This window comes from Anoplopoma fimbria, chromosome 1 (assembly GCF_027596085.1).
Source record: "Anoplopoma fimbria isolate UVic2021 breed Golden Eagle Sablefish chromosome 1, Afim_UVic_2022, whole genome shotgun sequence".
Lineage (NCBI taxonomy): Eukaryota > Metazoa > Chordata > Actinopteri > Perciformes > Anoplopomatidae > Anoplopoma > Anoplopoma fimbria.
This window is the reverse complement of record NC_072449.1, coordinates 20,640,064-20,657,004: the sequence shown is the minus strand read 5'-3', so window position 1 is coordinate 20,657,004 and position 16,941 is coordinate 20,640,064. Positions and strand designations below refer to the sequence as shown.

The following is a 16,941-nucleotide window of genomic DNA, read 5'->3' as shown; positions in this document are numbered from 1 at the left end:
AGTCGGCTAAGCGCTAAGCTATGTAGTCCAGCTATTGACCTGACCACCGTGGAACTCTGGGCTACATACAGTATGTACACTGATTTATCAGTACATATTATTTAAATCTAATTTAAAAAAATCAGCATGTCCTTTGTTGTGGCTATGTGGTTCTTCTACCAGAAGAGGTCAGTGTTGTATTGACATTCTGCAGAGAGCTGCTGCAGGCCTTTGGATTGCCACACCAGCAGCTCCAGCACTAAAGGCTGTTATGATTCACTTACAATCTCAGGACATCACACGTTACATCGCAGTCACAGCCAGAGTTTTATGGTTTATTTTCAGTCCGTGGGTCCAAAAGGGTGTAGCTTCAAAAATGTGAAGGGAGGAGCGGGAGAAAAGTGTTTACAGCAGCCACTGTTTCAGTGCAGACACTTAGCTTGTGTCACTGCGTAACAACTGAGTGAGGGCAAATGTGTGTTTGAGAAATGGGGATTGGTGCTTTTGGCATGCAAGAACCAAGACCTTTTCCTCAGTGCACACAGACAATGGCTGCAGCCAGTGCCTTTTGTGAGTGTGTTGTGTGTGTGTTGTGTGTCTTTGTTTGTCTGTCCTGGAGGCCCCCTCTGTCTCCCTAAGGCATGTCAGGAATGCAGCGGGAGAAGTGGGGGATGAGAGGAAGGAAAGAGGGAGGAAAGGACAGGAAGATGGTATCTTTAGGACCGGGCAGTTCGGGGTCACGTGGCTTATGTGTTTGCGTCAATGTTCATTACCTGCTGTCCATCTTAAATGAGAAGGTCACCTCCTGGCTCGCTTTAGTCTGGGGAAAATCTGCTCTCTCTCTCTGTCTCTCTCTCTCTCTATGTCTCTCTCTTTCTCTCTCTGTCTCTCTCTCTCTCTGTGTCTGTCTGTCTCTCTCTCTCTGTCTCTCTCTCTAGGCAGTGGGCTGTGATATAATTGATGGTTGGAAGAAAATCTCTTGAAAGAGAGCCTCTGTCTCCACATGCGGCCACTATCTTCCACACACACACAAACGCACCCATTCACACACATGCTCTCTACCACATGTGGTGTCTCACACACACTAGGCCTGGTGTGGCTGATAGCCTGGTCCTGATGCTGATAAAGTGCCCCAGCTCCAACTGTCTCTCCGATTACAAGTTAAAAAAAAAAACAATCCTGAGAAAAACCAGGCCTCACATTTTGATGGCCTGAGTAGATAAGAAATTAGAATTAGACGTGTAATCCCTCCTAAGCCGGAAGCAGAAGAGATATACCAGAAAAGACTGGAGGCACAAGCTTATATCCTGGGCAATCCCACTCTTAAAATCACATATGGGCTGTTGCTTCTTCTGTAGAGGATTGCTCAATAACATAGATCATATCAATGCAATCCATCACTTAATATCTGACGTGTAGTTTGACCTTTTGTTATCCCAAGTGTCTTTCTATGTCAGGGGGCATCTGAGTTTCTTACATCTGAAATTTGCAGGATTTACCAGACACCCTGGAGGAACAGGAGGGCTGGTGCTTTTAAAATGATGTTAAATATTTAGACATCCTCTCAGGCGGGACCCACTAGCGAGATGATGCGTGTGTTCATGTATGGAGGGGTCTGTCTGTCTGGGATGTTGCTCGGGTCCAGAGGGACAGAGATAGTCATGCTTCAGTAGAGCTTCAAAAGCATCTGTGCTTTCAAAAAAGACGGGACAAAGTGAAGCTCAGAGCTAATAATCTGTAGCCGTCGCTATGGGCCTGGAGACGGGTTTGGCTGGTCTCCAGTCGGATGTTTAAGCTACAGGACACCACATACACACTTATTGTATATAAGAACATGTTAAAATGTGGATCAGTTAAAATTACCTTTTTAAACCATACAGATAGGATACACATACACAGTAACTAGCATTTAGACCACTTCCTGCACACTGGCAACAGCCCATTTTGCACTTTCTGCTCAAAGACTTGAATCATAGTACTGGAGAGTTTTGTAGATGTTTGAAAAGTTAATTTAGTTAGATTCAAAGGAAAAGTTTGATATTTTGATAAATGCGCTTATTCACTTACTTGCCAAGAGTGAGATAAAAAGGTTGCTGTGTATGTTAATATAAAGCTACAGCCAGCAGTGGGTTGCCTTAGCTTAGCATAACGACTGGAAAAAGGAAGCCTGGCTCTGTTCAGATGTGAAAACATCCACCTACCAGCACCTCTATAAGCTCTATAATTTGCACTTTATATCAACCAAGCAAAAGCCAAATGTCAAACTATTCCTTTTTGCATTTTACATTTCAAAAACACACCTGGGGACACTGGCTAATCTGTGCTAAAAAACCCTCACTTATCCTGCATGTTATTTCATGTTTGTGCAAACGAACCAGTCACATTGGTGCAGGTGTGTTTAGTTAGGGCGTGGTAGTTCTGGCTGCTGTTTTCTTCAGTTTTTGCCTGCAGGCTTTGGGGTCAGGAGGATTCATGAGGATGAGGGGCATGCTGACCTGTTTGTAATAAATTTTTCTGATGAACTCAGGAGTCGCGTGGCAATGAGGGGCCCACTGGGACCTCGAGTACACTAGGCGTAACTCTACCCCTAACCCTCCATTTAGCCCCGCACCCCTGAAAGGCAAACAATAATATTATTCTCTTCTGAGCCGGTCTTGAGGTGAAAAAGGCAGAGATGGGGTCAGTCTACATTTATTGCTATCTATAGTCAGGAATTTACCTGTGTGTTGTATAAAATCCATGCCTATGGGCTATTTCTTTTTCAATCTCAGAGTGGAAACACCTAGACTTACTCACACAGTTTAATAACACCCCATGGGCAAACTGTGGTTAGAAAGATTGGGCCTGTGCTGACACCTGCAGCACCACTTCTACTTTAAAAGTGTAGCAAAAATATATATCTCTCACACACACACACACACACACACACACACACACACACACACACACACACACACACACACACACACACACACACAGATCTATATCCGGGTACTAATTGTACTCATCTGGATCCTTGACTCTGACAAAAAATCTTATGTCCTCTGTAACTCTGGATGGGTTTTTTTTAACAAAAAACACATGGAGTGTGGAAAGGTCAAGTTGCATTATGGGAACCAAAGGAGCCTTGTTTTTGGACTTGGACTCACTAGGAAATAAGTCAGGATATCCTTTGAGTCCGTTTTTTAAGAGCTTCCCAACTTTATGTAAATGCAATGTGAGATTATGTAATTAAAGTAATTAGAAACAACTAATACAAAGCAACATAAATTACGTGACTTGATTGCAATGAGTCCATCTGCCTTGTAAGAAGTTATATCAGAAGAAGTAACAGGTCGATGAACATTTATGTAATTGGAAAGGGCTGCTCAAGCACACTATATAACCAGTCAAAAAAATGCCACGAGCTGGGCAGAATTGTGAAAACGACCTCAAGGGCTGTAGAAAATAAAACGATGAGAAAGAAGCAGTGTGAGGTTAGAGAAAAGAGCAAAAGCAGAGAGAGGTTGGACGGTTTCTCTCTCTCTACACTCTGTGCTCTGTGATTATGAACAAGTTCAGCAGTTGAAGTGTGCTGGCCGACCTCCACTAACAACCTAACTACTACCTTCACCCTGTACTCAGACTGTGCCACGTCGAGCCAGAGAGTGCGAGGGTAGGAGAAGAAAGAAATAGTTTGAGAGTTTGAGAGTCCTCAGTGCAGTTATTTTGGAAATAAATAGGCACAAACAATGAGTTTAAAGTAGTAACACTGGAGGCAAGTGGGAAGTTAGGAGAGCAGCAGGTGGATGGGATCAAAAAGAACCTGTGGAGGAAGAGGGAGGTGAGAGGAGGTTTGTGACGTTCAAAGGTATGGTTTGAATGAAGACAGTAGTGAGCATGAAAGGGCGCAAAGTTGGAGGAGTAGATAATCACTGACGTATATATGTGTAGGAAGTGGGAGGAGGCTTCAGAGATGGGGGGCAGGGCTTTAGCCAGGTGTGGAGGGCGCCTTCTGAGGCTCCGGTGTCTGGTTCAGCCCTCTAGGCTTAACCACTGCTCATTGTGTGTGTGTGTGTGTGTGTGTGTGTGTGTGTGTGTGTGTGTGTGTGTGTGTGTGTGCATGTATGTGCCGGTACCAGCTGAAACACGCCCGGCCCTCTGCACATTGCAGCTCACACACACACTCTCTCCTTACACACACTGACTTCAGCGCCTCTGCTTTAGAGTCAGGCAGTTTTCTGTCTCCCGTTAGTCCACACACGCAAATGTACACTCTCACCCCGCTGAATCAAAGGATATCGTTTTCCTCTCATGGTATCCTGACAGTCTGCTGCTCTTGGTAGATTTTTTTTTTTCTTGTTTTCACAAGTGGAGTGTTTTCATCTCAGCTTAACCTTGGATTCCTCACAGCAAGTCGGGCACTTAACTCAGGTAAAGCTTAATATGAAAATTGTAGAAGTCTCCTTTCTGTCAGGGTTTTCAGACCCCTTTCAACATTAAATGTAAATGTTATGTGACTGTAGTCAAACCAGGACTTAATGAGATTCAAAGTTAGATCAATAGTTTGACAAAAAGACTGCTGTGACAAGTTGTGTTTTGCGTTTGTATGCAACAGAAAAGTTAAATATGTCAAGAATGGAACATAAAGTAGAGCCAGCTGCACATCTGTCCATGCATCTCAGTTTCCTCAGAACTAACATTCTGTGTGACCCTCTAACAAAGAGCAGGTTCATGCTGGAAGGAATCTGACCATATGTGGGTTGATACTTCTTACTAGCCCTCTTTCCCCCCCCCTTACTGGCAAAGAAAGAATATCATCAAATATGCAGTGAATGTGTATTTGAATCCTGGTTTAACTAAGCAAATATCTGTGCTATACACCTGCTTTGAATGTCCTTTAACTTTGAGATGAAGAGAGACCAAGCCGAGCTCAAAGAACTTGAAAAATACCAACTGATCAAAATCTTTTTGTTGCCTCAGGATGCCTCATGTCACCTCAGGTCGTCTGTTAAAAGCGACTATTGCACACAGCGCAGACCAGAACTGACTGGCGACTGCATAATTAGTCTGCATATACGGGCATAGAGGAAACAAGGAGGCTGCATGCTTTTAGTGCATGTTTGTGTATATGAGCGTGCCCAACTGGTTAGCTCATGGCCATTGCTCTGCACTGCTCTAATACAGCCTAGCACCCATCCTCTTGTTACCCCTCAGGTAAACGGTGTCTGCTCTCTCAGCACTTTTGCCGTATTTGGCACTGTTTGCACGGATAGCTGCGAGCCGCCGGCTAAGCCTCCGCCATGTTGCCAGCCCTGAAGGGGCAAAATAAATGCTCCTAATCCCAATCAAACTTACATAACACCTTTAAATTGGTAAAATCAGTTTGTCGACATCAGTTTGCTCTATCACTGTTAGTAATTTATCATTCTTAATCAGCCAAATGTGACAGATGGCCAACTGTCTTCTTTGTGTGTCAGGTAGCTATGATAGATAGTAGTGTTTGTTGTTGAAGGGTATTCATCACTAAGGAGCCCATGGCCTTCAACTGTGGTTGCTACGGGAAGTCAGTTTGACAAGTCAGGTGGTCTGATATGCCATGTTTTGTCTCGATGGAGTATGCACCTGCACATGCTCATGTGAACTTTTAGATAGACCTGATAGCTGTCAAAACATCTACAGTAACCAGGGAAACACAACGCCCAAGAATTACTTGAGGTTATTAAGTTTGAGTCTCATAGACCGCCTCGGAGTACAAATCTGCTCTTATCTGGTGTCAAATTACAGTTCAATCAGCTGCCTAATAATTTCTCATCGTCTGCACACGTGAACAAACACATGCAAACCTATTTTTATATTTTTATTTACCTATTATTATTTATATGATGGTGTAGATTAACTGACAAAGACAGATAGGCATACCATCTGTTCTGTTGAAGTGGAAGGGTACTTTCACTTACACTAGGCCTACAGCTACACATTCCTCCCCTGTTTATCTGGTTGATCATCATGATTGATACAAAACTCACACAAACACACCCTTCCTCTGATTCACTCAAACCATGATTCACCAAGGCCTGAGAGTCAAACCCCTCGTCAGCATGTGTTTTACTCAGTTATATCCTGTCTGGCACGGAAGTCAGCTTAGGCCCATACCACGTCTCAAACTCATTTTGCTACACCGTTGCAAATTTCCACCTTCTTCTTTTCTTTTCTTCTTTCCTTCCCCCTTTTTTCCAGACATCCCCTGTTGTTCACTGCCATTCCCACTCCTGTTCCCTGCTAATTGTCCTCTTCCTCAAGCTGTCAGGAAGCATTATAGCCTAATGTTCTCACACAGCCAAAAATACAGCAGGAGACTATTCCCCCCCCCCCCCTCGCCCTGGGTCCCCCCTCTCCACCCTATGAAAACTATCAAAGAGGGGCGCAGGCTGTGAGTGGCAGAGCGTGCTGCGGAGGAAATGGGGATTTATGTTAGCAGTGAGGAGACGGCTTCTAATGTTATAGCTTGGTGTCAGTACTCATTCTGCACAGTCACTACAGAGCAGAGCCCAATACACACACACACAAACACACACTCGTGCACAGATCGGCTTTATAAGTAAAAAGGGGGCCGAAGGAGATAAAAAACAAGGTTTATTGCAACAAGGCAACACAAAGAGTGAGAGCTGGAAATTGAGAAAGAGGGTTTATGATATCTAAGCAGTGAAGGGTTTTAAACTCTTATCCATCACCTCTCCCGTCTCTTTTTTGGGGAGAATAAAGGGTTTAACCAGACATGCAGACAATGGCCTGTGTTTGTGATGTGGCTGCATGTGTGTGCTTGCGTGGATTGCTGGTTTGGGTGGAGCTGAAACATGAAACATGGCTCCTAGTCTTCACTGCTCCTAATTACAGAGTGTGTGTTTGTGTGTCTGTGGGTGTGTGAGTGTGAGAGGCAGAAACGTGGGTTTTGAGCTTGCTGTGTTTATAACGGGCTAAAAATACAAGCCATGGTTAAATTACGTCTGCACACCCACACAGACCCCAACGAACCAACAGTATTTTTGTCTTCATGATTCTGACTGCGTTATATAAGCTGTGTGTGTGTGTGTGTGTGTGTGTGTGTGTGTGTGTGTGTGTGTGTGTGTGTGTGTGTGTGTGTGTGTGTGTGTGTGTGTGTGTGTGTGTGTGTGTGTGTGTGTGTGTGTGTGTGTGTGTGTATGAGTGTGTGTGTCCATAAGAGACAGGGAGAGAGAGAGAGAGCCAGAGAGGGAATTTGTGCCAGGTCATGCAGAGAGCCTCATCTGTTGCTGTAGAGCACAGCGCACTTTTATCTCCTCACAGACTCATAACACAAGAGTAATCATTCCATCAGGCTGAAGTGGAGCTGCAGCTAATGATCATTAGTCTGTAAAATGTCACAAAATTGTAAGAAAGAAAATCGCTGTCTCAATTTCAATAAGCCTGAGATGACGTCTTCATGACACTTGTTTTGTCCAACCAACAGTCAAAAATCATCAAATATTAAATTAACCATCATGTGGATGGGAGTAGTTTCAGCGCATGCCATATAACCGCTTCTTCTCGCAATCGTTTTCAGCAATGGGACTTTTATTTTAAAAATGTTTTCTTTAGTCCAACCAACAGATCAAAGCCCAAATCTATTCAGTTTATAACGATATAAGGACTAATAAAAGCAGCAAATCTTTATATTTGAGATCTTGAATCAATCATAGAATGTTTACCTTTCATTATTGAAAAAAACATTATTTGTTTGTTGATTAACGGGCGTCTCATTTAAACTGTAGTAAAATCAATTACTTGTTTCAGCTCCAGACTAAAGTCAGTTCTTTTCATTATTTTCTTGTTGCTTTCCCTTTATATCTGTAGTCACCACAGCAAGAAGCATTGTCTAAGCTGCTTACTATTCACTGTGACTCACTACTCCTGTTTCGTAATTGATTTGATCATTGCACATGTGTAATTGGTGGTCAGTTAATCATTTACTCAGTTGGTCTACAAATTTTTTTGTGACGCATTTAAAAATGTGAAGCAAATATTAATGCAATCTGGTGGTCACAGCATGCTCAGTCTTTCCACCACCCACTGTAGACATACAGTCCTTATAAGAACAACCTCTGGTGGCTGATCATTAGACTGAGCACACACACACACACACACACACACACACACACACACACACACACACACACACACACACACACACACACATATGCACTCCCTGGCCTTCCAGATCAGTTCCTCCCTGTCAGAGTGAGCTCATTACCGCGAGAATCTGGCCCTCACACAGAGCCAACCTGCTTTGCTATGCAGTGTTTTAACACTGGCACAAAATGTCAGCTCGCTAAAAGCATCTGTGCTCCCCTTCCTCCCGCTGAGAAGGAGAGGGAGGCAAAAAAAAAGGGAGGGGAGAAAGAGGAAGATGGAGAAATGTGGAGAAAAGAAAGCAAATGTAGTAACAACGAAAGGCCAGAGAGAAAGGAAGAAGGTGTGGATGGCAAGACGCTAAAAAGAGAGAGGGCAAGTTGTTTGTCAGACGGAGGGAGGAGGCGTCACAGCATGACCGAGAATCCCATTTTTCTTCCATGAGCTGCACAGAGCACTACAGGGTTAGGAAGTACCAGATTACATATAAATAGGATTATGTATTTAGATTACAAAAAAAGCAATCAACCCAGATCATATCTGAAAAAATGTGCACTCATTTTATAGTTACATTGTCAAGGTTACTTGATACATTTTTATGGCAGTATGTCTTTCTAAGGCTATAAGTTATTCTGTTTGTCATAGTAAATTACTCCTCTCAGGTTGCCAGTTTTGTTAATGGTGACATAACACACTTTTTGATAATGATTTATGGAAAATGTATTATTTGTATTCCTTATTTACATTGAAAAGGGAAGAATAACTTTTTTGATTATTGCTCCTCTTGTGTTACATGATCAAAGAACTACATGATGCCTCTAATTAAAAAAACAACGGCGACCAAAATTTTACACAAAAGTGTTTGTAAGGGTAATGTGAACTGTAAATGGTGAATATGCAAAATGCTTTTTATTTGCTTTGAAAATGATTTGAGAAAAGAATACTTGTCAATACGATCATATTTTTTGTATAAAGTGCAACATGTGGATTTTGAAGTAATCCAAAAGTATTCAGATTAGAATTTTTGTAATCCAATGTATTAAATTACTGATTACAAAAATTGCTTTATAATTTGGTATTCAATAACTGACCCAACGTGTTCACCGCCCACAGTACCATTTTCATCTCTCTCTGGATCCCGCTAGTAGATCACAGTAGAGTGAACCACCGTGTTATTCACTCTGTCATCAGTGATTTATGATTAGGAATTCATTATTTCTGTTTGCATCTATAAGTATGCCCTCGGCAGAGTTAAACACACAGAGCCCCGCATGAGTGTTGTTTTGATGTGTGGGATGAGAGGATGAAAACGAGGAGGAGACGAGCTGCTCCAGTGCTCGTTGTGCACTACAACACACTCTAACAGCGAGAGTGACACACATAGCAGCAATTTTCCTGCTCTGTGCAGAAATAAATGACATACCACTGTCGAAGTTTGCCATTAGAGTCAGTATACAGCTGTATTTTAGCAGAAAGACTTTGCACAGACAAACATTTCATAATGTTGCAAGTGTGTGGGAGGCCTAACTGCAGTCTGTCTGTCTCCAGCTAATAATCTAATGTTAATGTTCTGATTCTTCTTTGTGCTAAATTTGGGCGGCGTACATAATCAGTTTTTTTGGGGGGGTTTTGTGCTATTTAAGGTTGCTAATACTCACATAATTTAAGAATCGGGAGCTACATACTATACAGTCTGGGTAATGTCATGTGTCGTTTTCTTTTTTTGTATGGATAAAGAGGTGCTGTCTCAGTGTCAACCTGTACTGTGACTCACACCGTAACCTTGACAACCATATGAAGGTCAGCGGAGTGGGGGAGTCAATGAAGTGACTGCTGCCATGGTGATAGAGGAGAGAGGGGGTTGCTGTAGCTTCTTGTATCAAAGCATGACTCACAGATGTTGGACATCAAAGTTATTTCCCCCCTTGTATGTGTGCATATGCATGGGGACATCAAAAAGACAAATCAGTAGCATTTGTATTCAAAAGGGAGAGGCATCAGGCTGTAATGCATCTGAAGCTGTAAAGATCTTAAAGACTGATCCCACAAGCACTTTTTTAGCACACAAACACCTTAAGAGAAACTCTGTTGAAGACTTGGAACCAAATTTAAGAAACTCTCTATTTAATGACTGCTCCTGGGATGAGCAGTTTCATTCACATGTCATTGAGCTGTGTAGTCCCAAAAAATGCACTACAAGTCCCCACTTCTTGAGATCATGCCACTTTTTAATCCCTTTGCTATTTATCGCTTGGCTTCCCTGTTTTCTCCCTACTTAATGTATGCCTGTAAACTCGACATACGCTCATGAGTGCTTCTACGAGGCCCAGTTGATAACTTTCACTGTAAGAAAAACAAGTTTATCGCCGGTCAATGTCATGCACAGATGATTATATCCAAGGTTATTGTGACAGGATGGGCTCTGTTCCAGTCTGCCCCAGATGGGCACCACGCAGAAGGCCAAACCAGAGCCAGTGAAGTGCAGGAGAGAGATCAGAGCGGGGAGCTCATCGATCCACTTCCAAGTCATTAAACTTCAGATTGGTCCTATCGGGAAAAGCAGCGTCACCCGCCAAAGATCAATATCAGATAGAGAGATCTGGACAGAGAGGAGGGGTGAGATAACAGGGGGTGTCTGTAGCTTGCTAACTTGCCAAAAAAAAACCTGAAAGCTGAAACAGATGTATGATTTAATTGCATCACACTCCCCACATTCTTGTGCAAAGCTGTTCCCTTCTATACTGTTCTGGATTGAACAAAACAAACTAAAGGTGGTGGAAATGATTAGTTGATTAACCAGTAAGTCAAACAATATACATTTAAGACCATTTTGATGAATGATTAATTAATAAATGATTAATACTCTAAGTGTGTAGCAAAAATGCTCAAAAGAATTTAGATTACAATTTAGGGTTTTTTGATTTTATTGTAAATTGAATATCATTTTGTTTCAGGCTGTTGGCAAAACAAAACAAGGAGCCATATTTGACTATTTTCCGAAATTTTATTTTATTGACTGAGTTTTGCAGCATTATATATATATATATGTTGTAAACCCTCTGAGGAAAATGGTTGACTTGTTATTTTGGGCTGTATAAATAATATTGCCTTAACTAAATCAATAATCAATTAATTGCAAAATAATCCACAGATAATGCGATGATGCCCCAATGCAAAAATCTCACAAAGCATGACACATGTTTACGTCGCAGTGAGATCAAAAAGACAGAAAAACAGAAAACAAAGAGATGGGTTTATTACAGTAATGCAAAGAGGTCAGGATAGAGGAATGGATGGAGAGATTGAGAAGGGAGAGATTATTTGAGTAGGTTGGCCTGCGTGTGGATTATAAACCGGCCATCTGCTGTTTGGTATTATAATCCAACAAAGAGACGGATAGAGAATGAGGGGAAGATGTACAAACCATGCAAACACCACGTACTATATGTACTTTTACTTTGTAAGGCAAAGATGACACAAACACATCAGTGAGTGAAACACATATTTGCCTAAAAAAATGTTGTTTTTAAATGCTCTTTAAATTCTCTTGGTACTTGACATTTTCCAACACTTTGATCACCTTCCCTGTTCAGTTTGAGTGTTAAGTATTGCAGCATCTGTACTTTTTGACCATTTATGCAGCACAGGTAGGGATTAACTAAATTAAGGTTTAGGAAGAAAGTCACTCCTCTGCCCTTCTCTTCCTCTCTCTCTCTCTGTCTGGCATTACTCCATATGAAACAGCCGAATGACATTCCGACCCACACCAACCTCACCCTCCCTCTCTTTTCCACCGTCCCCCTCTCCCCACTGGCCGACTCTGCATAGACTCAGTCCAACAGCTCCTCCCCTTTTGCAGTCCGAACCAGACACAGAAAGGCGACCGGGAGTGCACTCTGCTTTTCACCGCTCCCCTCCCTTCCTTTTTTTTTCTCTCCCGTTCTCACACCCCTCCTCCAGTCTCTCGTTCCCCTCCCTCTTTTAGCTTTGGGGAAGCAGCGAACAGACCCTGTCCCTCTCTCCAAGCGTAAAGACAGACCTGCAAACGATCAGAAAACATAAACAGAAAGCAGAGGGTGAAGACTGAATTTAAGGACAGGCAAGAAGGAGAATTGATCTCATTAGTTGGTGGGATCCACTCCTCCGGAATACTACTGCAGGGCTGGGAATCTTATCCCAGTCCCACTCCCTCCTATTCCCCAAGCTCAGCCAGCTCTGCTCTAGGATGCTGTGAAGGATGGTCCACCAGGAAAACTGTTCTTACCAGGTAGTTCTCAGACCTACATGAAACTTCATATTAATTTAATTGAATTGCCATTTCGACGGACACAAGCTGACGTTGATTTTGTTGTTATTAGCTCTGCTGATTGCATGAATATCATGTTTTATCTCCTCAGTTCAGTTTATCGCAAATCCTTGAATGTCATGTTGAAACTACGACATTGTTGCACAATGTGTAGGACTTATGCATCATTGTGTAGAAGTATTTCTCTGTTTTTTGTGGTTGTGTGATTGTGTTGTGAATCTGATGGCTGGCTGGTTGCTAAGAGAGCCCTTGACTCAAGGGAATAATGTCCTACCTCCCTCCACCTCTTCTTCATCCAGCCTCATCAATCCGTGTCAAGGAGGCATGAGGTATGCAAGTTTAGAGTGTCGTGACTGAACTCTCTGTGTGTGCAATTGTGAGGGAGTGAATTTAAATGTGAATGGTTGCTTGGAGGGTTGTGTTAATGTGAGCATGCATGTTTATGATTCTGGTGATTCTTGTGGGACATGTGACAGCAGTGTCCCACTTTATCCAACGAGGAATGAAGGAGTCGTGATTAAAGAAAAGCAAGTGCAACACAGCTGTACATCTGCTTTTCTATAACCAGCTCTGCTGCATGGGAAGAAAGTCTGCAATGCAGTGGAGATGGTGAGTGGGAACAAGCAGAGAGGTAGATGAAAGGCAAAAAACATGAGCTGAATATGCCAGGGGAGGCATTGAGGGGGAAAGATGGAGCTTCTTTGATGGGGAAACGCAAGTGTAAAAGCAGGGAGCGATGCACAAAAAAGCTGCAGAGGAAATTATGAGAAGGGATTGAGATGATGGGACTTGTAGGTGCTGGTTTTAGTAACATGAAAAATCCAAATTTCTATCCTCCAACATTTCCTCTGGGTTTAAATGGAGTTAGGATCCAGGGTTTTTGGAGTGTTGGTGGGAAAAATGTGATTGATCTGGTATGTACTGCAGTTTTCCCTGTAGTCTACCAGAGGAATTTGAGGTGTGTGCTAACAAGTGTAAGTGCTCACCTCTTTGGCGTTATCAATGTTTGTAAAAGCTGATCTCTTGTCAGCTCCCTGTGCATCCTCTTAATGCTTGAGATTAGGTTTGGGAATTAATAAACTACCCTTTTGGTCTCAGGTTTAGGATATTTTCTCCTAGGAGACCTCAAAATCATCTGACAAAACATTTGCATAAATCTTGGCACAAGTTCTTCATAGGCTGTTTGTGTTTGCATGTCAGCAGGGTAGATTTGTGCTTGTGTGGGTGAGGGATCAGTTGTGTAACAGGATAAGGAATTCCTGCCATGTTTGGTGCTAGATAAAAGCGAGATGCAGTGACAGAATGATGGCAAGATGCAGGAAAGAGCAGCTGATAACCAGAGCAAAGTGACACCGAATGGCTAGTGGAGACAGCTGATGAAAGGCAGAGATGAAATGGTAAAATAAGTATTGACAACACAGGCTGAGAAAAACCAAGGGAGAGGTGGGTAGAAAGAGGGAAACGAGAACAGCGTACGGCTTTCTGATGCAACTGAGATGATGCATGATAGGGAGGATGTTGATAATAAATAATTGACATCAGTTTGATATAAGGAATGAAAATGTAGGGGGATATGTTTAGAAACTATTTATTGACTACAGTGAGATAGAAAGAGGAGGCTGTGATGGCTTCAATGCAAGGGATGCACTAGAGAGATGGAGCAAAAAAAAAAAAGAATGAGAGTGATAAGCGGAACAGAGGGCTTAGGCTCTGATAACAGGAACTCTCCAGAGGCCCCTCAATTAGACTGGTAACCTGGCAACCAGCAGGCAGACAGCGCCCCTCACACACATAAAACACGCACACACAGAGAGGGATTGGAAAGAAGCAAAGTACGATGGGGGAAAGAACATAGGAATCCTAGAGGAGATGGAACGAGTGAGGGCTTTAATCAAGAGATAAAATGGACAAGGAGTAAACAGATTAAGTGGAAAAAGACATCAGTAGGCAGGGTGTTGTCCCTGTATTTCTGTTTGTCTCCTGGGACTCTCCATGTCTTGGGGCGATCTCTGTTTTGGTTACCAGCATCATTGGTTTCTGCTGCTTTGATTAAGATGTGGTCCTCGTCTTTTTGTCTTTGGCTGAATGCAAAGAGGAGAGAAAAGAGGAGGGCAATGACATGTCTGTCTTTCTCTGTTTGCCCACCATATCTATCACTTAAAGTCAGAAACCATTAGCCCATTAAGTCACAAGCTGACCCTGGGCTAACCAATAAAGGAACCATTTGACCCAGAGTCAACCAAACCCATCTATTGATTTAAACCGAGGCCCAAAAAGCAAATAGAATGCTCATCATTGGATCACAAGAATAACAAATCCCCTACCTTAGCCATCCCCTACATCCTGATGCTGCTCTTCTTTTTATTTAGTGCTCAAGTGAGCTAAAAGCATGTAAAAGTAAAGGGTGTTTACTAAAACCTGAGGTCTCAATACACCATCCTGTTTTCAGATTTTCACGTATATCTATAAATCTTGCAGTGCCGCATTGCTGTCAGCGGCAGAACCAGCAGGTGGAAGGGTGATGGTGAGATTTATCGGCTTGGCCACAGTGTGTCATCTCGGTCCACAGGAATACTGTCAGCTTGCCAAGGCCTCAGGAACTCTGATTGAACATTGAATCCTGTCACACAGTATTTGTGTGTATGTGCCTATCTATGTGTATTTATGTTTTGCATAGTGTATTCAAACTCGTGCAATATTTCATGCTCGATTGGAGATTGGTGAAGTAGAGCTTTGATGTTGGTGTAACAGTATATGAGGTGGGGCCTCATGAATTATAAATGAGAACTAGCAGTATAGTAGATATCACTGATGGATCATGTTGGAATGACACAATTGATCAATAAGAATATAAACTCTTACTGTATAATTGCTCACATGATAAATGATTCTAGTTGGCCAGGATGTTTAGTTATAGCACATAGCTCTCCTAAAACCACAGATTGATAGTTTACATTTCTGTTTTTGTGCAAAATGCACCATAGTGAAGGTATTTTATTTCACTTTGAACAGAACCAAGCTAGCTGTTTGCATGTCTCTAGTCATTATGCCAAGCTATCGAAACATGTCCCATCTCCATCTCTGAATTTGATGCTAAGACATAAGAGTGATATAAATCCTCTCATCTCATTTGCGTACAAAACAAATATGCACATATTCATTTAACTGGTCATACAGTAATAAATCAGGATAGACTTATAGAGCCAACACAAGAAAGTAAATATCATGGACTTATATATTCAAAAAATATACTACACTTACACCTAATGTTATTAAAGTAAATGTGAGAACTTATCATGATATGGACTTTAGGTCATTGTGTTGTATTGAGTGTAAACACAGATGGAAAAAAAGGTACCAGAGTACTTTAGAAGTGTGTATTCAATGCCATTTTTTAGGTGTTGGACTGTGTGTGTAACGTGATTTTGACTTTGTGTCACTACACAGCGATGTATGAGTAAACTATATCACAGCTTTTGCTCCGCAGAAAGCCTGTTTTTCATCTCAAACAAGACTAAACTTTGTCCTAATATTCTGTTCAATTTTCCAAAACTTCAGCCCCCTCAAACGCCGGCCTCTGTGTGAGTTTGCCAACTTCCCGATTGTCAGCCCCGTGCTCCTTTCGCAGCCCAATTTGTTTGGAACACAGAGCATCGCCATGGAGAAATTCTCACCACGTTGCTATGGTAGCAGCCCTAGTTCTTTGCCTCCTCTTTCCAAAATAAGATCAGATCAGAGTCTGCAGCACATTCCTTGCGCAGCTGTCAGTACATGTGATCTGTAGTTATAATATCAAGTTATTATAGACATAGCCATTAAGGATAGAGAAACCCATATAGACAAACATGGAGTAGGGCTGATAAAAAGAGCGAGTTCATCACGTGTAGGTGCACACATACCAAAAATATGCACACACACACAGTGCCACTGGCCTTGGATCCCAGGCTTACAGAAGGTGCCAGGAACCCTCTCTCCCACAGTCACCCTCTGTTCACTTGGAACAATAAGCCATTCTGTGTGTCTCTCTCTGTCTAACTGTCCCTCTCTCTCTCTCTCTCTCTCTCTCTCTCTCATTTGCTTCTCTCTCAGCTGACCCAACAGTCAAGCATCAGAGGAATTAACCTGTGTGCGTCTGCATGTTTGTCTCAAACATGCAGCTAAAACCATCCCCAGTCTTTGCCCTTGAACTGTGATTGAGTGTACGTGTGTTTAAATTCCCATTTCTGGTTTACCATGCATTGGTAACACAGGTCCCTTGAATCGGCACTGACTTCACCTTCACTATGAAGTCAGCCTCAGTAATGAGAATCAGTGGGGCAGACTCTGCCCCACCCTTCAGCTGCAAACAGGCCGCCCTTGCTCACATCTAACACCGGTTTTATTGGCCTCTGTGTGTGTGTGTGTGTGTGTGTGTGTGTGTGTGTGTGTGTGTGTGTGTGTGTGTGTGTGTGTGTGTGTGTGTGTGTGTGTGTGTGTGTGTGTGTGTGTGTGTGTGTGTGTGTGTTGTCCCCCCCAGCAGCGGCAGTCCA

The 16,941-nt window shown here is 42.5% G+C and overlaps 1 protein-coding gene across 4 annotated transcripts in view; it reads left to right on the top strand.

Annotated features, from left to right (window-relative positions):
- schip1 (schwannomin interacting protein 1) overlaps nt 1-16,941 on the top strand; it is a 39,342-nt gene that overhangs the window by 3,706 nt on the left and 18,695 nt on the right. The window contains exon 1 of one of the 4 annotated variants that reach the window (XM_054597809.1): nt 12,109-12,373. The exons of the other annotated variants lie outside the window; for them this stretch is intronic. Coding sequence (XP_054453784.1) covers nt 12,344-12,373 — 30 coding nt within the window. The 5' untranslated portion in view covers nt 12,109-12,343. Of the gene's footprint in view, nt 1-12,108; nt 12,374-16,941 lie in introns of those variants that run through there. 4 annotated transcript variants of the gene reach the window in all.